Consider the following 27,130-nt stretch of genomic DNA (forward strand, 5'->3'; position numbering starts at 1 on the left):
TTTGTGCCACTTTGTAATAAAGATAATTCAGAAAACAGTTTACAATTTTTAAAAAGCAACCAGTTAGTATACTGTATTCTCAATCAAAGCATTTTTGTTAGATATTATTTTTTTAGGTATCTTCCATTATATATTTAGCATACTTTTACTTTTTTTTATTTTTCCTTTTATAATGGAAACTACTCTGAAAGGAGAGTCTAGAGTGCCGAAACTTGTGGTAAATTAATATCTCCCTATCCGTTCAATCATGAGAATCACTTTGAAGCCATGTTCGAATGACTCAGCTCTTCTGACTTCAAATCATGAACGTACTTGTTCTTGTCTGTGGCTCATGACCTTATCTGTACTCACAGCAACATAGATATATTTTGTATCCATGAACTTCCAAATCTGGAGGTCACTAAAAACCAAGCCCAGAGCTCATCATGTACTCAAGAACTTTACTGATTAGTAATGGGAAGATAACTTGGTACTTAAGATCACTGTTCTAAACACACAGGCTGATTGCAAGTCTAAATTGCTGTGCCAAATTTTCAGCAATTTCACATTCAGTGGAATCTACTCTCATAGTCAATTCCTTTAAGTGCAATATGGGTAACTGTCCCAAATTGGGTTGTTAGTGGTTGCAGTGAATTGAAGATTAAGATATTTCAGAAAAAGATGCAGGTAGCCTCATTGCTCCAAAGCAGAATCCAAAAGCATAAGTGACATAGTACTTTTATTAGAACCAACCAAAAATGACACAAAACAGTACAAGATTTCAAGTTCTTCAGGACTTTTCATCATGGTGGTTGTTTTGAAATCAGAGTGTTAAACCTTGAGCAGTTGATATGAATCTCAGTGATACTGAAATACTTTATTGAAATGAATAAGCACACAAATTTTAAATGACAAAGGTACTCTGGTGCACATGAAAAAATTTGGGTAGAAATGGCCTACTGTGCCAGGAATTCTCTAGGCACAAAGCTAGCATTTGCATAGTATCATTGAAGTGAATTAGAAAACCCATGACAGATAGAACAGGAGGCTTGAAAATTGAGCTTTATTAACAAATCAGATAGCATTTATTGGGACATGAGTTAAGACTATAAAACACTTCACAGTGACAGGTGACTTGACTTTTATTGGCAGGGTTTTTAATGGTTTGTTAATGCTAATGATTTTGTGTTTCATTCTGTTTTACATGGTGATCCATCTCAAGCAGGTCTCTGAAGAGACAGCATAGACATTAGTGGTGTGCAGTTATCTATTGTTGACCCCCAAAGTTATCTGACTTACCTGGCATGAGATTGTGTAGGTTATATTGAAGGCAGTCAAAGTCTCCTTGGAATGGCTCCCAGATCTAGCAACATCGTGAAATAATTCTCGGGAATAGAATGTGGCCTGCCTGCCAGTTAATTTTAATTTTTTAAAAATGGTTCTCTCACTCCCAAGGATACTGCATTTCTTTCAGCCAGTGTTAGCCCTGAGACTGATCAGGCAAGTCACAGGCTTTAGGGAGAAAATAAGAATTTTAAACTTTGCTTGAATTACATGAGACCCCAGCCAGATAGATCATGCTGGATTGCACTTCTTGACAGACTGGTCTGCTCTCTTCTGTCCTTTTCCCCAGGAAAGGGGTGAGCGTGGGAGGCAGCATTTGGTTGCAGGTAGGTAGTTCAGGAGAGGTATTATTTCTGTTGCTGTTTCAGATTACCTATGACTTCTTTTGTTTTGATTATCTGTCTTTTTGTGCTTCTGATGAGTTGGGGGGGTGTTGGCCTTTCTGATTGCCTTCAGTTAGTGTGTTACATGTTTTCCTTTTTTTTTTGCAGATTAATCAGTGATTTGGGATAACATCGTATTTTTCATTGCTTCAGTTCAGATAAGCTCCCTTTCCTCCTTAGCATGATTAGCCATGAAGGTGGATATATTCTGGACAGACTACTTTTGTCAAAAAATGTCCACTCTGAAAAATCTGCCATTTTCCCACATAGAAGACAATGGGCAGACATCTGATCTGTTCTTAGTGAAAAGAGAAATAGAACCTGTTAACATTTCTGAGAATTCTTAAAATTGATACATCTTCCCTTTCTTATCTTTATTTTTATTTATCTTTACATTTTTATCCCGCCGCTCCCACAAGGGCTCGCCAAATTACCACATGGAATTTAAGTGTGTTTTCTTCCCAGTGTACATCCCTAAACATACACACAGTATTTTCAAAGGTCTCACTTTTAGGTCTTTGTGAATTGCTTTACCTTAAATGTTTTCTGAATGGAATGCCCTCTTTCAGTGTTACATGGGCTTTCAGAACATTCATAATATTGTGGAATGTTAACATATACCTTTTGTGGGTTGTCACTTTTTCTTGCCATAGGTATTAACTGTAATTTGATTGAAGTGTTTTTGTACATAATATATTGCAATATTTTCCTTCACTCATAACGGCTTGAATCGTATTCCTTTTTTTCCACTTACACAGAGTTCATGCAGCTCTGTGTATTTTCTGTTCATTGCAAGATGCTAGAGGAATGCATTCCATTGTAGAAAAATAGCTCTTGCAAATGAAAGAACGGTATAGGATCTAGGCCACACTGTTCTGAATGTTCTGCTGTGGTAATCTCTTTCCTCTTTGATTTAATCCACAGCTTCACCTGTGTTTTTTTTTCCTTTGGGACTCCCCTCTCCCCATATTTATCTACTACCTTCCCAATCTATTTCATGCACACAAAAAGGTTTCCTGTCAAAAGTGCAAACTTTTTTCATTACTTTTTATTTTTTTATCCAGCTCAGCCTCTATGCCACAAACTTTATGAGAGGGAGAAAAACCTTTTAAAACTTTTTTTCCTAACTTTGAACTTATTACAAATTCTATAAAAGCTTTTTAAAGGAATAAATACAAAATAGTACAAGACTAGTCATTACAGGATTTAAGAATAGTTGGGGGAACTTGCATGAATACATCAAGATTTTTTTTTAAATCCTGAATATTGATAACAGGCTTTCAAAAATAGACGTCTGCGAGACATGAAAAGAGAATACTCATAAATTTCTAGAACCTTCTGATGAAGAATAATGAAGACCCAGGTATACATGTTATGATTTAAATCGTAATATGGTATAAGTGCTGTTTTAGGGAAAAGATTAAGCAGCTTAACTGTAGTATTATTTGCATGTTTAATGCTCTGAGAGAAAAGTAATTGTCTAATTCCTCCTTCTTTTTCCCCCTCTACTGCAGTAATTAACAGAAGTCAAAGACAGCAACTGGAATCTGTGAGCTACTCCTCTCGCTATGCTCTGGGCCTTTTTTATGAAGCTGGCACACAGATTGATGTCCCTTGGGCAGCACAGTACATCTCCAGTAATCCCTGCATACGCTTCATCTCCATCGATAATAAGAAGCGCAATATAGGTCAGTGCTCCCATTATTCCCTTTAAACACAGGAACAATGGAGGGTGTAGATCATGGGGAAAAAAATGCTACTTAATTGAGTGTTGCTATTCTGAACAGAGCAAGTATTTAACTCCATGCCATAGGGGATAAAAATTTTATGTCACATTTGGCCCATAATAAAACGCACAATGAAACTGGGGAGGGTTTTCAGAGGGGGAAAAACCATTGCCCAGCACATGGTTTATATTACAGCATTTTTATGAAAGCAGTGTCAGAAAATTTAAACACATACGCGCATCAAAACACTGCTTTTCTAAGAGGTACCCTGGGTCTGTTGTTTCAGCAGTATATTCTGCCACCCAGCCATAGGGTCACCCCACCTCAGCAGAGTGCGCTCAGATCCAGAAATCACATGTATAATGATGGCTGAGACCAACTCTATGAATGCATGTTTTACCATGGGGAAAATGTTGGGGTTACTGTCATTCAGTACATTTGTACAAGACCCCTTTGCAAAGAGCTGTTTTTATGTGTGTTCTGAGGTTTATCATTGACTGTGAGGAAAATGTTGTGTTCCACTTAATTGTGTACATCAACATAGGACAACTCTGGGGAGGGGGATAGTCAGCATGATTGTAAGTTTATATTCAATGGCAAGTAATATATATTTTTAGAACATTGAGTCCTTCTGGCAAGAGACAGATTTGTACCAGTTTTAAAGCCACCTTTGCTGTATCCTAAACAATATTAAGCCTATTCAGTTCGAATGATACATGCCTTATTGAATATCCTATGTTGACTTGGGGACTATGTATGTAGGTAGGCATTACTTGCATTGTTACAGATTGCATGCATCCTCCCAGTGTCATTGATTGAAGGGCATGCACAAGGACAAAGATCTCGCCAGTTTGGCACAAGCCCTGATAACATCTAGGGCCATTTCGCACGGCTTCAAAATAGCACAATGGTTGCTAATTGGAAACGCTACTAATTTGCCATAACCCACGACATCGTAGACAATCTGCAACAATCCTGAAACCGACCCGCAAAAAGCGCTTCGTTGTGGCGCTTTCAGGGGAATCCAGAAAAGTGGATTCACCCTCCGGATAGCGATACACTCCTGCAACCAATCTGCAACAGTAGCGCTAAAGACCTGTGTGTTACCATTGTTGCTGGTTCTTCAAAGTCCCTCCCCCTGGCTCTCTCCTCCAAACTTCCGGCGAAGCGATCGCCATTTTTTTTTCTCTGAGCGAGCGGGGATAAACGCACCGGCGAGCCTCTTTCTGTTTAGAGGCTTCCCTGGCTTCAGTCCTTCACCTTTAGTCACTAAGCACAAACCACTTAAAAGCCCGTTTGCTGAAATAAAGTCCCTTTATTTTTTACACATAAATTCAGCCGAAAATCGGGCCCGTGAGAGGGGGGGGGGGATTTTTTTTTATCACTCGAGGCAGCGTGCAAACGATCATACAATCAAACGACAGCTCACATTAGGCAGCTGGATGGGTCTCTCCGTAGCAACGAATCTACCTAGATTCGTTGCTATGGGTTGTTTTTTTTTTTAAAAAAACTTTCTTAAAGGGAAAGGGGCTGTTTGGGAGCATGCTAACGGCTGCCCATTGGCTGCTTGACGGCCAGGGGCGGGACGAGCTTGGCAATAGCGCTTCCTTTCTAGCGATTTCTGCCGAGACCGGAAGCCTGTGGGAAACGCTAAAAAACGCAACTGATTCCACTACAAAGGCAGGTATGCATAACGACGAATTCCACTATTTTAAATGGCGATTTTTCATTCCGCAAACGATTTGCAACAAAGATCCCCGTGCGAAAAGGCCCCTAGACTAGACTACTACAATGTACTTTATGTGAAGATTTTTCTGTTTTGTTTGACTTGACATTCCCTCACTGACCATTCTTCCCATTTATGTGTTTCGTTTTACCACTTTGTGTTTTGATTGTTCACCTTCTTGGGGACTGTAAGTTACATGGAAAGGCAATATACAATGTTTCAAATAAATGAATAAACATCAAAAACATAGTTAAGATTCCCATAGTGGGCTCCATATGTCTGGGGATATCCAAGGTGTGTTTTGATGCACTCATGGAATTATTAATGTGTGTAGGTTTTTTCCTTCCTTGCAGTACAACACAACTGTTCTTTAAATATGCAATGTTGCCACTTCCAAGGATGTGGTGGGGGATGGTCATGTAGTCAAAAGGATTCCTTGTGTGACCTTATTCTCCCAATATCCTCAAGCAATGATTGGTCAATTTTCATGTATTTATTTACATTCCCTCTTCCATGCACAATATCCTAAATGCAAACATCACATTAGGCCACCCATTCCTTACCATTCCTTTCTGGCAAATGGGTATATAGAGTCTCCTTTCTGCAGACAAAATGGGGCAAACTGCCAACATGACTTGAATACTTCAGTCATCAGCACAGACTCTGGGCCAAAAAGATTTGCTCAGAAGAACCTGATGACCTTCATGACTGTTCTGAAAATATGAAGCCACTGCTCCAAATTTCCCTGAAGAGCTTGAAGGATAAATACCAATATTTAGGTAATAAGATGCTGATATAAACAGAAGTGTCATCTCTAACGTGTTGGACTGGCATCAAATTATCTGGACTGAAGAAGCTGAATTTAGTCAATCCATAAATTGAGTTCAGTTAATAGAGGTTCTGTATGCAGCCGCGTTTAATATTTTAATGAAGTCCAGACTGTTCTGCATCTAGAGCTCAAAGTGCTTACACATCCATTCACAAAATGCTGTGTAGTGATTTGAATAAGGGCCAAATTAGATGTGATTTTTGTTACAAATTCCCATTGAGATCTGGCAGTCATATTGCAGCTGCAAGTCCCGTGGCAATTCTGTGTAAAAGTATTGCAGGGGCCTGATTTGGATTGGCACTGTAATGCAGGGGAAGGAGGGGTTCCCCACCCACTGCTGTCATTTTCCTGTGTCAAGGAACCCCAGGAGGACTTTTTACCCTGTCAGGTGTCTGCATGAGCACTGAATGCTTGAGTGAACGGACTCTACCTCCCAGACACTGTTTCATGTTGTGAAAATGGCATGAGGGGAAAGATAGTAGTCCCCCTCCCCACTCCCCAAATTCCTGACCAGAATTGTGTCCATCCAATGCTTTTCCATTGAGTTTCCATGGGGAATTGGCAACTAGTGTATGCTGCAGTTCCCTAGGGCAGGGGTAGTCAACCTGTTGTCCTCCAGATGTCCATGGACTACAATTCCCATGAGCCCCTGCCAGCATTTGCTGGCAGGGACTCATGGGAATTGTAGTCCATGGACATCTGGAGGACCACAGTTTGACTACCCCTGTCCTATGGCGACCATGTGACAACAGTTATGTATAGTTTAGCCCTACAGCTCAAGATTTACACATTTTGCCATTATTTAGTGACGTACATATTGTCATTGTTGCACCTTCAGTGCATATTGTTGCACATTGTTGCACCTTCAGTGCATATTGTTGCACATTGTTGCACATTGTTAGACCTTCAGTGTCCGTGTGTAATGCACACTCCCACACTGAGCAGAGTAGAAAAGAGGTTCTGCCTCAAAAAGAGCTACTCAGCTCTCATCATGTACTTATTATACACACATGAGTCGATATTGGTTACATTTTATTTTTCTAATAAGTAAATGTGGTAGATTAATGGATAGAGAATACAAATGAATCTATTTAAATTCTCAAATGTGCTATTTAAACATATCTCCCTTAGCTACACAACAGGTTTGGGACTTAGCAGATATCTGTTTCCTTTCCTGCATCACTTTAATCAATCTTACTTCATGTAAAATGGGAATGTTTCTCTAGATTCGTGAGTTTTCTCTTGCTGTTATACAATAGATTTAAAACACTTTTGAAAAGTGTACATTTTGGGCTGTCCTGCTTTGAGTGGCTTAGCTGCTCCTTGCCTTACAATTAGGCATGCACAGATTGAACGCTAGATTCAAGAATACCTTATTTCAAATGACCTGTGCCAAGCTGGTCTGCAGAGCTACCATTGCAAAGATACTATCGCAGTGGCAGTTCACACTGACAAGGTTAGGATAAGATCTGTCATCTTTGGAGCGTCTGCTGTTGGAGGGCACAGCTGTGGGCCATCTGCCAGGAACGTCTGCCCTTTGCACCTGCCCATTTCACCCTGGGCCATGTAACTGCAACAACCCTAATGAATTCGTCTGTCATGTAGGTCATTTTGAGAGGCCAATGAAGGTACGGCTCACTGAGGGCAGAAGAGGTCAAGGACTGGACTTTTGTCCTAAATCCAGTATTGAACAAAAAGCAGTGAGGCATGAGGAGTGATTCCCTTTCTCTTGCAGCCTACTGTTTCATACATGGATAACTTGGATTACGTGGACCAATGGTAGATAGATGGCTTCTATTTTTTCCCCATCTTCATGTCTGTCCTCAGATTTGCTGTGAACAGTTGCACGAATTTATCCTGGTTATGTAGGAAAAGGCATAGTGTTCTGCGTGGCTGAGTTAGTAAAGCACATTTTCTGAATGCTTCTCGGTCAAACATAGCAAAAGTCTCTGTCCTCAACCATGCACAGAGAGAAGGGAATTCACATCTCCAAGTATATACAATATATACAAAGACCACAATATACTTGTGGCTCCATTCCTTCATAAAGGTCACCAGTATCTTCCTAGTTTTTACTTTAGTCTGCACCTCTTGTCAGTCTCACTCTGTTCTCACCCTACCCCCACCCCCAGAGGGGGTGGCTTATGTATATTTCGAATGTGGAAGACCAAATATTTTCTTCTTGATATACTGTGGTCATTCCTACATTTTTTAAAGTGCCTATCTTTTTATTTTGCGTGGCATGGCCCTGATCTGGATAGCCTAGGCTAGCCCAGTCTCATCATATCTAGGAAGCTAGGCAGTATCAGCCCTGGCTACAAATTGAATGGGACACCTCCAAGGAATACCAGTCAAGGCAATGGCAAATCACCTTGGAACATCTCTTGCCTTATAACCTCATTGGGTTACGAAATGCCAGCTGTGATAATCTACTGCCAATGCAGGTATGAAAGTGAACTGTGAGATTTAAGCCTTGAGGAAAAACTCACTGTCAGGGAACTTCCCAAAAACTTCCCAAGAAAAAGTTGGACAAGTGGGATTTGTTTTCCTACCCAACTCTTTCTTCTTATCCCAGATCTTTCTCTCTTTGGAACCATCAGCATCTGCCATGGAATCACCATCAGCACACTGTTTTTTTAATCTTTCTCAGTTCCCTTCTGCCCCCATCTCACCCTTGATCAGTTTTGGTCATTTGAATAGACCCACTTTACAGGTACAACTAGACTTGATTCTTAGAAGTCCCATTATCTTGTTCGATTTTCAATATCTACCTGTGCACCAAAGCGACAATTTTGGGCTTGGCCCATTGCCATCAATCTCAATTATTTTAACCAACTGCTGCCTCACCCTGCAAGAAATATGCATAATTCATAAGCATTCCCAACATCACCCATATCTTTCTCCCCCATCTCCCAATAACTCTATTCACTGCTCTCCACGTGGGTTCTTTTTGGATGGAAACATCACACCATTGTATTGGAACACAAGTAAGCTTGTTTTAACCAGCGTCTTCTGGTGGATTAAAAGGAGGCTAAAATGTACCAACTCATGTTCATGCTACATGGCACAGATTTATAAACAGGAACGGAGGTTGGGGGAGGAAATCTGCCAATATTTGTTGGCAATAATTTATCTAAAAAAGCCAGCTTTCTCAAGGAGAGTGAACTATATAACTGTTGTAAGGGTTTTAAAAAAAACCCAAAGACCAACAGTTACTGATGAATTGCTTCCCACAGGACCTCATTATGACATATGGTCCTCCTTCTCTTTTGTGGTCTGTTGTCCCTTCTTAACTTAGTTGAATTTTGCAAATTGCAACTCTGTTCCAAGAAAAGTAGCAGGACAATAGTGCTTATTAGCAATGGCACGGAAATAGCTGGGAATGTTGGGTGCTTCTGTTTCATCTCAGAGGTTTCATAAGATGTCTCCCTATTCTCCATTAGGGAACAGCTATAAAAGGAGCTGAATTGGGGGGAGATAAAAAATAAAGAAGAGTTGAGGGGATTTTTTACATTAAATCATTCTTAGTGCTCCTTACTTAATGGATATGATTTTGGGTCAACATTCACCCATTCAAAGGGAAGCTCTTGATGCCAGAGGTACAGACAACATTTTTGCCTAATGATAAACATGTAGGCTATAACTGCAATGGCCACTATACAAAAGGTGTTGATAATTCACATGTGCAAGCACATTTACAACTTTAATCATATTACATTGTTTCCTGTTTTTCATTGCAGTGAATGTTTGGTTAACCCTGTTGCATAGACTTTCAAAAAGTAGGCCTTGCTGAAAGAGATGAAGCAGAATTAGTAGGTTCTGTCATTCTCTTTTGACTCACCTACATGCTTCCTGGCATGTTGCCTATTGCATAGTGCCAACTTGCATCCAAGGCATCAAAAACTATTGTGCCTTTGCTGTCCATGGTAAGCTTGCAAGCCTCCTTCTCCTTCATGACGCACATTAGAGGAAGACTTTGGAGACCAGAACTAGATGGTGTTTTGGTATAGAGCTCACGACAGAGAACTCAATAACAGGACAGGAATCAGGGGGTGACTCAAAGCCTAGTTGATAGACGCAGATGAAAGCAGAAGAAGGATATACTGTAAATAGGAATAGTCCCATATTTCATCTTAGAAGGTTCAAGTGATTGCTAGGAGTGAACAAGGAACTGTCAGTGGAGACATTGCTTCTATAAAGACAAGATCTAAACTGGGCATCAAGAGTAGCAAATAAATAGACTGAGACGTTATATACCAGGGCAGTCAATAATTCCCATTGAAAAAACCTTTGTTTTCAGACACATGTTTCTTTCATATTGGATAGTCTTTATGGTGATTCTTGAAGGAATGCAGTGTGCATAGAGAGCATCCAACAAACCAACAGCAGTTATGGGAAATTATCTCTTGTTTCTCTTTTGGAGTCAAAAGTTGCATCAATGTTACCAGCCTGTCTTCCAGTGCCCCAGGACACCAGACTGAACCTCCAGACTGACTCCTTGGAAAATAGGTGATCCTGATGTTCTGAACACACGGTCGCAAAAGATTGGTGGTTGGACTTTGGAATATCACATTGACCAACCCAAACTAGTAGCTTTGTTGACTTGGGGCAGCCTTTGCCTTTTGAACAATGAGCAATTCAGATAAATGAATGGGCAAGCTAATTTGGTTTGTAGCATGGACATTGGCATTCTGAGACTCTTAGCTTTCTTGATTATTTAAAGCCAGGTTCAGTGCTTTAAGAAGTAAACTTTCAGAAATAAGTGGAAGATGAAAGCTTAGAAGATGGGCTGCTGTAATTCTACATAAAACAAGAGATATTGACACTTTAAAGACTAACAAATTTACTATAGCAGAAGCTTTTGTAGGCTAAAGCCCACTGCATCAGATGAGCTGGAGCCCATGAAAAGCTTATGAGTCAATACATCTGTTCATCATTGTGATGCCACAAGAGTCATATTTTGCTAGAGTGGCTGCCCTGCTTTTTTGGTTTTAGAGCACATCTCTGTCATCTGATCACTGGTTTTGCTCTTCATGCCACTCAGCTCCATTCTTCCTAATGTTCCAGTTTCTATCCACAAAGTTCTGTGCCAAATATTCCAAAATCCTCAACGATCAAAAGAAGAATAAATGGCACATGGACCATTTCTGCACAGAGGCACGCTGCCTCCTGGTTATGGATCCACAATCACTTTTCAAGTGGATTTTGTCTTTTTGACATGAGTCTCCTCTTGTGAGTCTTGTCCCAGGTTTTTTGCTCCTTGACAAGGTTGAGCAGAAGTCAGGACAGCCCGCTCTCCCCCCCCCCCGTTTTGGCATGTCAATCACTATGATGCAGCGTCAGCCACCAATTACCTTTCAGCACTGCATTCTCACATCCTAGCCCCCTCAAACATTCAAAAATATTTTAATATAAAAAGCAATATCCGCATAGTAACACAGATCTGTCACAACACATAAAGATTTAGAGTTAGCCAAGTGGTGTTTTCATATCTTCTCCCCTCTCTTTGCAGGGGAGCTCAATATGTGGGCAGCTCAGAGGGGCGAAGGAGAAAGCAGCTTAATTCCAAACAGAGCACTGCCATGGGGTGAAGGATAAAGCAGCAGGGAAGGTGGCAGGGAAGGGAACAGCTCGGTCTTTGCTTGTGCAAGCAGTGCAGAGGGGTGAGAGAAAAAGCAGCAGGGCACCCCACTGCTTTTTCTTGGCTCCACAGCATGACCCCAAACTGAGCAGCACCTCTCTGCCTTGGCTCCCTCCCACATGGTCAGGCTACATTCCCTTAAAAAAAGAGAGAGGAGGAAATAAAAGGGGGTCTTGCCCCCTCGGCTCCACCTAAGCATGATTCAAAGAATTCATACATGAAGTGGACTGGGTGTAAATTCATTACACTGGAACCACATAGCAACACTGTTCCAGATTGCCTCTGCAGCACAGCTCCAGGGGAAAGGCTCCCTTGCCAATCCTGCAGACGTGGGCTTGGAAAAAAGTTCTTTGAAATAAAGGATAGGAGGATGAGGATGGAAGCGACTCTTGGGGGGGGGCTTGCAGGTTGTTGGGAGGGAGGGGAAAAGGACAGCCTGAATTTTTCCTTCCTGACATCCCTGTTCCAACTTGCTGCTTGTTGTCTCCCACGATAAAAAAAGGACTGCAGATTTATCTGTGTTCCCGTATCACAGAGCAATAGCCAGGCAGAGTTGTGCCAGCCCCAGGAAAGCCACGGGAGGGAGGCGATGTCATCTGGAAGCCTGAATAAACCCGCGAACAAAGAGAGGGTGAACCGAGGATAATGACTCATGCGGAAATGGTAATAGTGAGCAGGCAAATATATGCCATTTTTCATAGATTGCCTAATTCATTCTGTCACAATAGTTGGAAGCCCAAGGGGGAGGAGGGGTGCAACCAGTTTTATACAAACGATGTTGTGAAAATGGAAGCGTGTTTGAATAAGGTAGAACTGCAGTCTAGTGAGTTAAAAATAAGCTCACCATTGACTTAGCAGGCATTCTATTTAACCTGATCTTTTCAGTGGTCTAGTGTTTTAGATGAGGATTGTTTCTTTAAAATTTTGAAACCTTGGTTGATGGTTGCTCCATGTCCTAGGAATCGACTGAGCTAAAAAGTCAAAATCAAAGAGGCATGGCAAGAAATAGAAACCTTATATTAAACATATATGTCATTTATGCATGGCTGGTCTACACTTTTAGCAATTGCTCCTCCTCCTGTACGTTAGAGTAGCGATCCCCAACCTGTGGGCTGCGGACCACATGTGGTCCTTCGACTAATTGGAGGTGGGCCCTGAAGGACGCCTTCTCTCCCCCCTGGCCCTTTACTTCATCCCCCCCAGCCCTTTACAACACACTTAATTGTTGTGGCGTGTCTGTATCTTATTTTGAAGGGATGTTTAAACATTACCATAGCGATCAGAGAGCGCTAGGGCAGTGGTTGAGAGTAGAGGAGTAAACTACCCCCCCCATTGGGCCTCAGTAAAAGGCGTTGAGTGGTCCCCAGTGAGTGGTCCCTGGAGTTGAGTGGTCCCCGGTGATAAAAAGGTTGGGGACCACTGCGTTAGAGGAGCCTTCCTGGATCAGAGCAGAATCTGGATCTAGTATATTGGAACTAGTATCTAGAACTCCATGCCATAGGGATGTTCTTGATCAAGGGGAGCAAATGTTTCTTCTAAATCTCATACCTACAAAGACAACCACAGATGACCCGTTTTTACATATTACTTTCCTTTCTTCGGGATAGCCTTTCCTTTCTCAGCACTTTGCTTTACCGATGCTTTATGCTCACATTTGCTTTATGACATCTTTTGTAGTCTGCCTGTTTCTTACAAGAACACTGAGAGATTATGCACAAAGAAGATAACAAAAGCCTGAACAAGTTACCCAGCCTTCTTTTGATATGGGTCCCTCTAATACATGGTCTATACATTTCAGTAATTCCATGTGGAGTAGATGAAACTTAGCAAGCCAAGTGAATTTTTAATAGGAGAAGCGAGAGCAGCCCATCCGTTTGCAAAGTAGTACATTAACGTCAGTGCTGACATTTCAGAGGAAATTCCAAGTTTATTTTTAGATTCGAAGGAATTTATTTTATTCATTATTCATAGCTAGATACATCTTATTAGATTGGAGGCTATTTTTCTCTACAGAAAAATACTGAGACAGTTTAGAGACATCCAAGCCAATCAAAGAATTGATCACCAACTCTCCCCTATATAGCGTGACTCTACAAGATGAGAGTGCCATTTTTCTTTCAAGACCAGTTCTTTCATTCAGTCCTTTCTATTTAGAACATGGGAGGCAGAATGGAAGAAGAACTCAGGTAATTATTTTTCTCCCATTTCTGACCACAGTTAAACACAATTGTGATGGACACTGAGTTCTAGTATCCTGTTTATTTATTTTTATTTGTTTGAAGGATGCTTTCCTACATTCTCAGCCAAAAGGCTCTTGAAGTGTGGCCTCGCCATAGATTTGTATAAGGACAGTATGATAGCATCAGATTTATTCTCAATTTCATTCTCTTCTTTGAGGGTGGGCATTTGTACCTGGCCAACAGCCAATTCCTGAGGCAAGGCTGAAGATGTGGGAGGGATGGGGCTTTGAGAGTTTTTAATTTTTAGGATGTTTTAATCTGTTTATGAATGTTTTTCTCTATTGATGTAAATGCCTCGAGTCCGCTTGCAGAGAGGGTTGGTCTATCTGTACACAGCCCGTGGCGCCACAGGCGCCACGGACTGTATAAAGGAGTAAGGGGTGGTGGGGAGGAGTTAGGGCGGGACCGGTCCGGGATAAAAACTCGGAGGGGTCCAATCAGGAGCCGCGAAGCGGCTCCTGATTGGCCCCTCCAAATGTCCATCCCGGCCCAAGCAGGCGGCTCCCCATTCCCTGCTTCACTGGCAAGGGAGCACCCGCCAGCCGCGCATAGCGCGGCTGGCGGGTGCTCCCTGCCTGGCGGACTGACGCGGCTGCCGGGGACTCCCGTCCGTTCTTCCGACGGACCTCTCAAAATGGCCACCGCCCCCGACAGCCAGCAGCCGCCTCCGCCGCCGCCAGCTGGCCGCCGCCGAAAATGGCCGCCGCAGCCTTTCGCAGCTCCAAGCCGAGAGCCAGCAGAAAAAAAACCCTGTAGGAGCCTTTCGCAGCTCCAAGCCGAGAGCCAGCAGAAAAAAAAAACCCTGTAGGAGCCTTTCGCAGCTCCAAGCCGGCACGCCCACGAGAGCCAGCAGAAAAGCATTAACCCTGTAGGAGCCTTTCGCAGCTCCAAGCCGAGAGCCAGCAGAAAAAAAACCCTGTAGGAGCCTTTCGCACCTCCAAGCCGAGAGCCAGCAGAAAAAAAAACCCTGTAGGAGCCTTTCGCAGCTCCAAGCCGAGAGCCAGCAGAAAAAAAAACCCTGTAGGAGTCTTTCGCAGCTCCAAGCCGAGAGCCAGCAGAAAAAAAAACCCTGTAGGAGCCTTTCGCACCTCCAAGCCGAGAGCCAGCAGAAAGAAAAACCCTATAGGAGCCTTTCGCAGCTCCAAGCCGAGAGCCAGCAGAAAAAAAAACCCTGTAGGAGTCTTTCGCAGCTCCAAGCCGAGAGCCAGCAGAAAAAAAACCCTGTAGGAGCCTTTCCCAGCTCCAAGCCGAGAGCCAGCAGAAAGAAAAACCCTGTAGGAGCCTTTCGCAGCTCCAAGCCGAGAGCCAGCAGAAAAAAAAACCCTGTAGGAGCCTTTCGCAGCTCCAAGCCGGCACGCCCACGAGAGCCAGCAGAAAAGCATTAACCCTGTAGGAGCCTTTCGCAGCTCCAAGCCGAGAGCCAGCAGAAAAAAAACCCCTGTAGGAGCCTTTCGTAGCTCCAAGCCGAGAGCCAGCAGAAAAAAAAACCCTGTAGGAGCCTTTCGCAGCTCCAAGCCGAGAGCCAGCAGAAAAAAAAACCCTGTAGGAGTCTTTCGCACCTCCAAGCCGAGAGCCAGCAGAAAGAAAAACCCTGTAGGAGCCTTTCGCAGCTCCAAGCCGAGAGCCAGCAGAAAAAAAAACCCTGTAGGAGTCTTTCGCACCTCCAAGCCGAGAGCCAGCAGAAAGAAAAACCCTGTAGGAGCCTTTCGCACCTCCAAGCCGGCACGCCCACGAGAGCCAGCAGAAAAGCATTAACCCTGTAGGAGCCTTTCGCAGCTCCAAGCCGAGAGCCAGCAGAAATACATTAACCCTGTAGGAGCCTTTCGCAGCTCCAAGCCGGCATGCCCACGAGAGCCAGCAGAAAAGCATTAACCCTGTAGGAGCCTTTCGCAGCTCCAAGCCGAGAGGCAGCAGAAAAAAAAACCCCCTGGAGGAGCCTTTCGCCGCTTCAAGCCGGCGCCCTGGGAGCCCCGGAAGCCGCCCACAGCGCAGCTGCTGGGTGCTCCCTGCCCTCATGGCCCCAGAACACAATGGAGCCGCCGGGAAAGCCGCAGAAGAACAAAAAAATGCAGAGGAGCCGCCACAGCCCAGCGCACCACACCTGGGACTCCCCGGCAAAAACTACGAGACGCCGAGGAGCTGCCGCCCGCCTCCTCTTTCAGGTAGCCTGTCCCTCGCTCTGTCCCTCGCCTGCCGCTCGCTCTGGTCCCCACCTGCTAGCGCCCATTGTCTTCTTCATACAATGGGCTTTTTTACTAGTACATGAAATAATAATAATATTTGTGTTCTAATTCTGGCCAGCATGGACCTGCTTTTTCACAGCAGCCACACACTGAGTTAACATTTTCATCAAGCTACTGCCCACTACCACCCCTTTCTTGGTCTGTTGTTGCCAGCTCAGATCCCATGTAAATAGAAAGCTAGGATTATTTGCCTCAATATACACCATTTTATACATGTTCACCTTGAATCTCATTTGCCAATTTAATTCCTACTCTCCCCCCATGCGCTGAAAGGACCTTTGTAAGCTCTTCATAATCAATTTTCATCTTTACCAGCCTAAGTAATTTGATGTCATCTACAAACTTAGTTAAACTTCTCTCGCTAAACTCTGTACTTCTTCTAGTGATGCAGTTGCTAGGATAGGCTAGTAAAACTTGACACTGAAGTCTATCATTACCTTAGTTTTCAGTGTTTGAATTTCTCCCAATGTTCCTGGCCACATGGACAAGGTGGAGTCCCTAAGTAAAGACTTCATTCTTCATGACTTCCTGACCCCCCCTCCCCCAAGCTACAAGATAAGAGAGAGATAGAGAACTGCTTCCTTACATCCTGCAAATTTATAATCACTTCTTTGAGGGTATGTCCCCTGGCCCAGGGTTGTTGTGAACTTTCTTTCTTAAGACAAAGAAATTACTGTCTAGCCATTTGGCTTTCCCAGTCTATTTTCCTTTAAGACCGTTTATGCACTAGAGGTTCCATGCCAGGCTGCAGCCTAGAGTTTAGTCATGACAGGTTGCCCCACCTCTTCCTGCACCCCCCTGGGGGAGCATTTGACCCAGTGCACCTCATCTGCCCCCGATCTCTGCGCCTGCATGGGATCTGGGGCAGTGAAGTTCCCAGTGCATAAAAGGTCTAAGGGTGACATTTTAGCAAGGTGAGAAATGGTAAGGACCTTTGTTCAACTGTGGCCAGAGCAATTTGCACCTGTAAGGATTAAAGTACTGTGTGTTTGGAGCTTGATGATTTATCCACTGACTCCCTTTTTTTCTGACAGCTGTGAGTTTGAACCCAGGTACAAATTCAGTCCGAATGGTTAAATTATTGCAAGGAATTCTCGTGTGGAGGGCATTTCTCTACCCTTGTTCTTTTGGACCAGCAAAATGCATTTGCACATGCTTCCCTTCAGTGTGGCCTACAACTTAATGTCAAGTGGCCCACTAAAATATCTTATTAGGGATACCACAGGCTGGGCTTTTAGTACAGATTTGTCTGGGTCATGGTTAAGCCATCCATTCCTTTGATTATCCTTTGCATGGTTTTTGTTAAGGCTATACTTCAGAAACATGCACACCCAAATAAATTATGTTGTGTAGAAGCTTCCTCTTTTGTGTGTGGGGGTGGGGGGGGAGGTTATGCACATCAGCTATATATTTGTGCATTTAACTGCCTAAATCACACTTGATATTTACATTTGTGTGATGCACATGTGTTGCCAAAGCCTAATTCTGGTCTCAAACTCTATCATACAATGCCATGAAAACTAGGCCTCTTATAACTGGGGACTTTTGTAACTGAATTTCTGAATCTTTGCCTTTTACGCATGAATACAAATTTTCTTTGAACTGCAGAGCGGATCCATCTATTGAAACTAGAGCACATGTTTTCTCAGCTTGCCCTGCAAACATCACTTCAGTCACAAACCGAAACAGCCACTTCTAAAAGCAACGTGGTTCAGTTTGTCTGCACATTCTGTTCTTCACATCCCTGTGGAGAAGCCATGAACAAAGGTGTCGATTGTGACCATGACTTTGACATCAGCTCTTTTAAGATCAGAACTGGGGAGCAATCATGAACTTGTCTCTCCCAGAACATAATTACAGTTGGCCAAAAAGCAGGGGCGAGGGATCCAAAATGTCACAGCTTAAAGACCTCTTGTTCCTCTAATACAGCCTTTCTCAACATATTTAACATTGAGAAACCCCTGAAACGTTCTTCAGGATTCGAAAAACCCCAGAAGTGTTGTCATCATGCATAATATGGTTGAGAAGTATAGATGTATACTCACCCACCCAGGGCCTCTCCTTTACCCACCCTCTCCAGGCCCATCATTGGCCATTTGGGTGGGAGGGCAGGTTGCCATGACCATATATCACCCAATAAATGTTTTTAAACATTTTAAATATATATAAAAATTATTTAAATCCTATTCAGGAAACCCTTCCAGGGTCATCAAGAAACCCTGGTTGAAAAAGCCTGCTGTAATAGAAGGCATAAAGTTATAGATTTTACAAAATTAATTTTGTACTGCTTTTAACAGATCAAGACTCTTTATCTGTTAGTCCCGAGAAAACCTTGGTGCTGTCTAAATAAATTTCCATAATTTAAAAAATTATTCTCACCTTTGTACCCATTAGATTACCTAGGGTTTTATGGGAGAGAAGGTGGCATGATATAGCTCAATATTGACAGATCTTGGATGCTCAGCAAAGTCAGAACTTGAAAGAGGGATCACCAAGGAAGACGTTGAAAAGGAAAGCAATGGAAAACCATGCTTCTCATTTGCCTTGAAAGTCCCTGGCTGGGGTCACCATAAGTTGGCTGCGACTTGACGGCACTTTGCACACACAAACACACAGCTTCTCTGACTGTTTGGCAGTTTTCTCTATCATGCCAGCAGACCACTGACAGCTACTAGGACAATTCTGTATAGATGATCCAAGATGCTGTCCTACATGTGCTTGAGAATATGTGGGTCTATCATTGCCTTGCTCTCCTACAACTGCAATTCTGGATTAGTTTCACAATGTTGGTTGAACCACCAAAACCTTACGGGATCTTGGCCCTGTGTAACCGAGGGACTGCATCTCCGAGTATATCCCCTGAAGAATGCTAATTTCAACCAGTTGGTGGTCCCTGATACCAAGAAAATGCTCTTGGCCTCAACCAGAGACAGGACCTGTTTGGCCCTGGCACCAGCCTGGTGGAGCTACTAGTAGAGGTCCAGGTCCTATCAGACCTACCAAAATAACCAAAGGGCCTGTAAGATGATGCTCTTCTGCCAGGCATAAGGTTGAGGCCAACACAAGCACATAGTAACATTGGAACAGGCCTCCTTTCTCTCCTTTCAAACCCCTGGGGTTTGGACGCTCAGAACCTAAAGTAAACCCAGAGCATTTTACATATTTTTAAATAAGAAATTAGATTTTAACTGTCTATTGATTTTAAAATCATGTATGCTTAACATAAGAGCCTCTTGTGGTGCAGGGTGGTAAGGCAGCCGACATGCTGTCTGAAGCTCTGACCATGAGGCTGGGAGTTCGATCCCAGCAGCCAGCTCAAGGTTGACTCAGCCTCCCATCCTTCTGAGATCTGTAAAATGAGTACCCAGCTTGCTGGGGGGTAAAATGGTAATGACTGGGGTAGGCACTGGCAAACCACCCCGTATTGAGTCTGTCAAGAAAACGCTAGAGGGCGTCACTCCAAGAGTCAGACATGACTCAGTGCTTGCACAGGGGATACCTTTACCTTTCTTTGCCTATGCTTAACATGCTGTTAAGCACTATGAGGCTGTTGCAAGAGAGGGGTGGTCTACAAATCAAATAAATCAATAACAACTTTATAGACAGAATACTGTCCTCTCCAAACAAGAAAAAGCTGTTGGTCAGGAACTTTACTGTCTTGACTTCATTACAGCAATGGCAACCCGAATAGAAGAGCTCATTTTCTGGGTGCTGAAGTTCACTCTTGATGGCTTTTGCAGTCAGTTTGGTGATAGTGATTCAAAAATGTACCTTACTCATCTGGGTAGTTCAGAAGGTACCCAAAACATCTTGCATACCTCAGCTCCATCTTTTTCCCAAGCTATTTTACTGAACACATTCAGTTCTGTTTGTTTGGCACCATAGCCAAAAAAAAGCCAAGGCAGCCAAGTGCATAGAAGCCGAAATGGTGGTCCTGGCAAAGACCGGGATGAAAATTGTGTAGAGTGCTCATATATATCCACAGAGATTTGATAGGGAAGCAAAGAGAGCATGCGAATAGAGAAACCCTTTCAGAGCAGGGGGTAAGCAAATAAGGCAAAAAGTCAAGCAGAAATATCTAAGGAAGTCTGACCACTGCAAAATTTGGAAATTATATACAGGGGATCATCACGAATTTTACCATAAGAACAACATCTTCAGGGCTGTTCATTCAGCAGTAAGAGAGGAAAGACTTTTGCAGAACCTTCAAAGCTCCGAGTGTTTTACATGAAGAATTGTGAAATCAACAAATATATATATCATTCTACCCAGGGGCAGTCAACCTGTGGTCCTCCAGATGTCCATGGACTACAATTCCCATGAACCCCTGCCAGCCTCTTGTCAGTCTCACTCTGTTCTCACCCCACCCCCAACCCCAGAGGGGGTGTCTTATGTGTATTTCGAATGTGGAAAATACATTAGAACAAATATTTTCTTCTTGATATACTGTGGTCATTCCTACATTTTTTAAAAGTGCCTATCTTTTTATTTTGCGTGGCATGGCCCTGATCTGGGTAGCCTAGGCTAGCCCAGTCTCATCATATCTAGGAAGCTAAGCAGTATCAGCCCTGGCTACAAATTGAATGGGACACCTCCAAGGAATACCAGTCAAGGCAATGGCAAATCACCTTGGAACATCTCTTGCCTTATAACCTCATTGGGTTACGAAATGCCAGCTGTGACAATCTACTGCCAATGCAGGTATGAAAGTGAACTGTGGGATTTAAGCCTTGAGGGAAAACTCACTGTCATGGAACTTCCCAAAAACTTCCCAAGAAAAAGTTGGACAAGTGGGATTTGTTTTCCTACCCAACTCTTTCTTCTTATCCCAGATCTTTCTCTCTTTGGAACCATCAGCATCTGCCATGGAATCACCATCAGCACACTGGGTTTTTTAAATCTTTCTCAGTTCCCTTCTGACCCCATCTCACCCTTGATCAGTTGTAGTCTTTTGAATAGACCCACTTTACAGGTGAAACTAGACTTGATTCTTAGAAGTCCCATTATCTTGTTCTTGTTCCCTTCTGCCCCCATCTCACCCTTAATCTGAAGTTGCCAGCTCTCAGGAGCTGAAAGTCATGTATCTTTGCCACCAAGTAGTGCCATATCAGCCCATGCAGCTCAGATCTTTCAGTTCAGTGGACTTAGAAGAGTATAACTCTGCTTATAATTTCACTAATTGCCATAATGAGAAAAAAGAACATATGGGGGTGGGAAACATAGTTGAGAGAGAATATATGCGTCTAAAAGAAGATATGATAGAAATGTAATAAAAATTGGAGGGGGGAAGGATCAACAGGACCTGAATTCAGTGTGATTGACAAAAGGAATGCCTAATTAATCTTTATTTTTAGAAATGTCTAAGCAAGTAGAGTTGTGTTACTGCAGTTCTTAGAATGTTACCAAGAATTCACTTAGGTATAGCAAGCTGGTTTAATAAAGGATGGTACAAAGAGTTCCTCTGTAGCTGAGATCACAAATGAGAGGCTTGTTCTCCTGACCGGATTCTTACTCAGTCATTCTCCACAATTGCTGAATCTCTTTGTCTCAAGTCAAGTTTGTTGATGCTGTTTGCTTATTATCCAGTTAGCGTCTGCCATCTTTTCTTGAGGTAGGCAAAGGGGCTTCAACCATAATAAGAAATCTTGGATCCTGGTAAATAATCAGCATCCCCCCCCCCCTTGAGTGATTACAAGTTTGTTAGGTTCACTTCTAAAGTACCACAGAAGTGGGACTGTCCCAAACGTTTGAGGCCTTGTTTACAGTTTGGCTCCAAAATAAGGCCAGAAATTCAAGCATGTTTGACATTTCCCAGTGATAAATGAGTTGTGTGCTTACAATCAGATGGGATACATGCTAAGCAAAGTGTAGACTGAGCACCAAATATACAAAGTACAGAAAGACGTAACCCTATCATATCACTTTTATTTTTGGTCCGTTTCCACCCTTCACCACACCATTCTTTTCGCAGAATTTAGCTGTGATGTTTTTTCCAAAAACATAGCTGTTGCTTTCAAAATCTGATTTTTGCTCAGTGTATTGTTGAATGTCATCTTCCAAGAATAACCCTTAATTATAAGAATATTCTTGCTTCAATAACCTCAGTGTTAAAATCCATAGCAGTTTAAGTTTCAGCCAAAGTCAGACAAAGTTTCCTGCCGCCATCCCAACAAAAACAACATACATATATATTATAGCTATACATACATATTATATATATATCTATTTTTTTAGAAAATAAAGTAATAGTATAGGGGGATACAGAAAGGAAAAGATGGATTATATAACATAATTATATATATTAAAGATAATGATATATTACAGAGGGTATAAAACAAAATATTTTTCTCCCCAACATTTCTCCCCTTCATTATAATTTTTATGACATCTATAAAATACAATGGTCCTTACATCTGTTGGGGTAATTTTATATTCTGCATTTTAAATTTCAAATTTCATAACTGACCTATTTCACAACTACATTATTCATTTCGATCATTACTACATATTCAATATTACATATTTCAGTATTTCTACATACTTGCTATAACTTTTAATATATCAAAGTACAAAGGAAAGTCTATTATATATCTCATATTAAGAAAATAAAATATATTTCTGCTCAAAATCGACTTCTTTATACAATGATATTCAAAACTTGTCATTATTCTGCTTCTGCATTCTGTTTCTCGTTCTAACTTTCTTAGATTCGATAGGGAATTTAAATGTTAATATGTTCTGCATTTTTCCATGTATTCCTTCCAATGTAGAATCATAGAATCATAGAGTTGGAAAGTTCCTCAAGGGTCACCTAGTCCAACCCCCTGCACAATGCAGGAACTCACAACTACCTGCCCACCCACGGTGACACCAATTTTATGCCCAAATGATCCCTCTACCAAAAATCTCCATAATCCATCCTGGCCTGGAGGAAATTCACCTAACATTCCACAGTGGCAATTAGCAATTCCCTGGATATGCAATGAAGGGCCACAAGACACAAAGACTGGCACATCCCTACCTGCTAACCCACTCACAAACTGTCTAAGTTCATAAAATCAGCATATATGTCAGATATGTATCTAGCCTTTGCTTAAAAACTTCCAAAGAAGGGGAACTCACCACTTCCTGAGAAAGCCTGTTTCACTGAGGAACCGCTATAACTATCAGGAAATTCTTCCAGATATTTAGCTGAAAATTCTTTTGAATAAATTAAAATCCATTGCTTCTGGTCCGACCCTCTGAGGCAACAGAAAACAATTCTGCTTCATCTTCTACATGACAGCCCTTCAATTATTTGAAGATGGTTATCATATCACCTCTTAGTTACCTTCTCTCCAGGTTAAGTAGACCAAGCTCCCTTGGTCTCCAAACCCCTCACCATCTTTGTAGCCTTCCTCTGGACACGCTCCAGTTTCTCTACATCTTTCTTCAGTTGTGGTGCCCAAAACTGAACACAGTACTCCAAGTGAGTGAGATCTAACATGAGCAGAGTAAAGGCCCATTATGCACGGCCGCCGAAACGGCGATTTCGGGTCACATGGAAAACGCGGAGGGGGAAGACGCGACGCACACCGGTTATGCACGGGGTGGGGCGCGGCGGCGGCAAAACCCAGAGTAACCGATTATGCATGCGGCGATCCGGGCGCCACTTCTGGTTGCGCCCCGGTCACCCGGAAGCTGCGCTTTCTTCCGCGTTTCACTGACGCGGCTTTTTCGGCGGCATGCACCGAAGCTGCAGCCGGTTGCAGTCGGCTCCGTGCGTTATCCGTGATTTTAGTCGCCGCCATTCCACCCCGAATGTGCGCTAAAACCCCCGTGCATAATGGGTCAAAGTGGTAGCATCACCTCATGTGATCTGGACATTATACTTCTTTTAATACAGCCCAAAATCACGTTTGCCTTTTTAACTACCGAGTCACACTGCTGACTCATGTTCAGTTTATTGGTCTACTAAGACCCCCAGATCCTTTTCACATTTACTACTGCCAAGACAAGTCTCACCCATCATATAGTGATGCATTTGACTTTTCAAATGCAGAACTTTACATTTTTCACTATTAAAATTCATTTTATTCATTTTAGCCCAGTTTTCCAGCCTGTCAAGATCATTCTGTATCCTGATTCTGTCATCCAGTTTAGTGTCATCTGCAAATTTAATAAGCACCCCATATATTCCTTCATCCAAATCATTTGTGGATGTGTTGAACAACACAGGACCCTGGACCCAGGACAGATTTCTGAGGCACTCATCACTCCTCTCCAAGATGACGAGACTAGAGAGTTGCAAAGGAACTTCAAGAACAGATTAGAAAGGGAGATTGCAGAAATGCAAGTTATTACAACATTCAAAACAATGGCATACCCTGGACTCAACAAGGATATAGGATTTTTATCTCACTATGCATACTAACCTCATCCAACTCTTATATCCACATTTCTTACAATCCTTTCTTATTTTTATTTTATTTTATTTGAGAGAATGTGACTGTAATGTGATGTTAGTAATATGTAATGTAATTTTGAATCTAACTCTGTGGTCTCAGGACAAGATAACTTGCCAGTATGGCTTGTCACTTCTGAGAGTGCTTCCACGCTTGAGTGGAGACGGATAAGGCAAGCAACTAGTCTCTTTTAATTATTTAATTTCACAACTGGGATAGTGTCTGCCATTATTTACTAAGATGGACAATTTTATTTCTCCAATGTTTTTGTGAACTACAACTAAACTCAAAAGGACCGATTAACTGTTTTAGCAAAGAATTATCACGTGGCAAAATCTGGGTTTTATGACAGTTTACTAATTTGCCACTGATTTACCTTTTCTATATATCTGCACTCTCATGTTTTTTGTTCCATTTTGTCTGAGGAAGTGTGCCTGCACATGGAAGCTCATACCTTGCGGAAATCTTTGTTGGTCTTAAAGGTGCTACTGGATTCAATTTTTTAATTGTTTGGAAAACAAACCAAGTAGAGCTTATGCTGGCTAGAAGTCTAGATTCTAGTGCAACCAGCAGCAAATAAAAGTAAGAAAGAAAGAAAGAAAGAAAGAAAGAAAGAAAGAAAGAAAGAAAGAAAGAAAGAAAGAAAGAAAGAAAGAAAGAAAGAAAGAAAGAAAGAAAGAAAGAAAGAAAGAAAGAAAGAAAGAAAGAAAGAAAGAAAGAATAGAGCTGAGAGTATATGATTATTTCTCAGGGACCTGAAAGAGGTATGATAGCACTACCTTTAGTCAGGTGTAACCCACATTAGCATGAGACAGAGTGTCCACAGCTTGCCCTGCCTGTCTTCTTCCTGGTCCTATCAATCATGCATTATGGTTGTCAGGAGGAGTCCTTGTACACTGTATATCGGTAGAGGAGAGGAGGCAGGCAGTAAGTCCAGAGAGGTAGCAGACCCTGTGCTATGTTAGTGTGTATAAATTCTGGTGTATAAATTTGTGATCTTATCAAAACATTTTGACGAGAAGCTATTACACCTGGGGTGGGGGAGGGGAGGGAATGGACATGTATATTTATTTATATTTTATTTATTTTTAAATTTCTATCCCTGAGTAATGTCAGATTTCTAAAGAGGTAACATCTGCTTCTTACTTATTATTATTGTTAGATTATTAGGTTATCAATAAAAGTTTTTTGGAGGGAAAAGTCATTATGTTATATGTTGTTTAAGCTAATATTGTTACTTTGAAAGTAAATCTGGAATGACCAAACTTTTAATCACCAAATACAAGAGGGAATTTTGGCAGTATGGCGTATTATGTCAGGAAGTTGAAGGAGCGAGAAGAACAGCAGCTGCCAAAATTCTGCCTTCTTGAAACCTTTCCAACCATCTTCTGTTGCATCTGGAAGTTGAATATGAGCCTTCTACTGAGACAGGACAGACGATTCATCTCTAGTATGGTAGATGCCTCCTGTGGTGTTTTCATCACTTTCTAGGTAGGCTGATGTCCTTGGCCAAGTCTCTTCCTTTTGAATGCAGCAGAGCTGTAATTAATATTTCGATGGGATGGAAATCTCACCCTCAGTGGAGGTCTTTCCTTCTTTTTGTGTCTTTCTTACAGAATCACCGGATATTGGGCCATCTGTTGTTGTCCACACTAGTGTGCCCTTTGGAATTGAACATTTGGAGTGGGACATAGAAAAGGTTCAGCCATTGATCCTAGAGCATTTAAAAGATATTATGCCTGTTTTACCTGAACCTGCAAGTGTCAAGTGCCAGAAATGGAGATATTCTCAGGTAACCTCTTAGGTACCTAAGGATTATTGTTTTATCAATATTCTTCCTTGCTGAAACTCAGTGGTACATGCTTTGTAAAAGATAAATCCAAGTCCCAAAAATTTCCTGTCAGGAATTATCTCAGATTGCAAGCATAGGAAAAACTCATGCCTGATGCTCTGGAAGGTATGCAGAGCTTGATTAGATGAGCTTGTGGAACTGACTTACCCTAAAGGGAAATTCATATTTATCTTTTTGATGTGGTTGCTTCTTCCACATGGTTGGGGCTGCGTGCTGCAGAGGTACCAAATGCAATCATGTTTGGTCAGGCTGGTCATGCAGAAAGTTTATATACCGTCATTGTCCTGGCCGTATATGTGAACCTAACTTAGTTTTATTTTTCACCACAGAACAAAATAATTTTCAGGCCAGTATTTAATCAAATGCATTTGATAAAATGGAGAGACAAGGCATCCATTCCTCAATTTTCGGAGTGTTTCTCTTCCAAAGATGTGTGTCATCGTAATCCCAGGCTGTGCCTTCAGCCAGATTGCTGCTTTGCTATCCCTGGAACTGAATGAGATAATTTAATATATAGCTTAATTCTGCTGTAGGGCTTCCCAAAGTGATTGGGAAGAATAATTCTGGCAATTGCTCACAAGGAAGAAAAAAAATTATCCACCCTTCTAGAACTTCTTCAGGGCCCTTCATGGTCTTCTGTTGCCTTCCCATGAAATAACTGGAGCCGTAAAATTTGTGGAAGAGCAATATAATTCATATGTTAGTCAAAGTTAAACTAGGGG

At 42.1% G+C, this 27,130-nt stretch overlaps 1 protein-coding gene across 3 annotated transcripts in view; it reads left to right on the top strand.

Moving 5' to 3' along the window:
• The window catches only part of RNLS (renalase, FAD dependent amine oxidase), a 110,218-nt gene that overhangs the window by 72,371 nt on the left and 10,717 nt on the right, over window positions 1-27,130 (top strand). For 2 of the 3 annotated variants that reach the window (XM_077350370.1, XM_077350371.1), the window contains exons 5-6: window positions 3,221-3,394; window positions 26,173-26,348. In XM_077350370.1, coding sequence (XP_077206485.1) covers window positions 3,221-3,394; window positions 26,173-26,348 — 350 coding nt within the window. Of the gene's footprint in view, window positions 1-3,220; window positions 3,395-26,172; window positions 26,361-27,130 lie in introns of all 3 variants that reach the window. The other variant, XM_077350373.1, reaches the window with a different exon arrangement.

Source organism: Paroedura picta, chromosome 8, assembly GCF_049243985.1.
Source record: "Paroedura picta isolate Pp20150507F chromosome 8, Ppicta_v3.0, whole genome shotgun sequence".
Lineage (NCBI taxonomy): Eukaryota > Metazoa > Chordata > Lepidosauria > Squamata > Gekkonidae > Paroedura > Paroedura picta.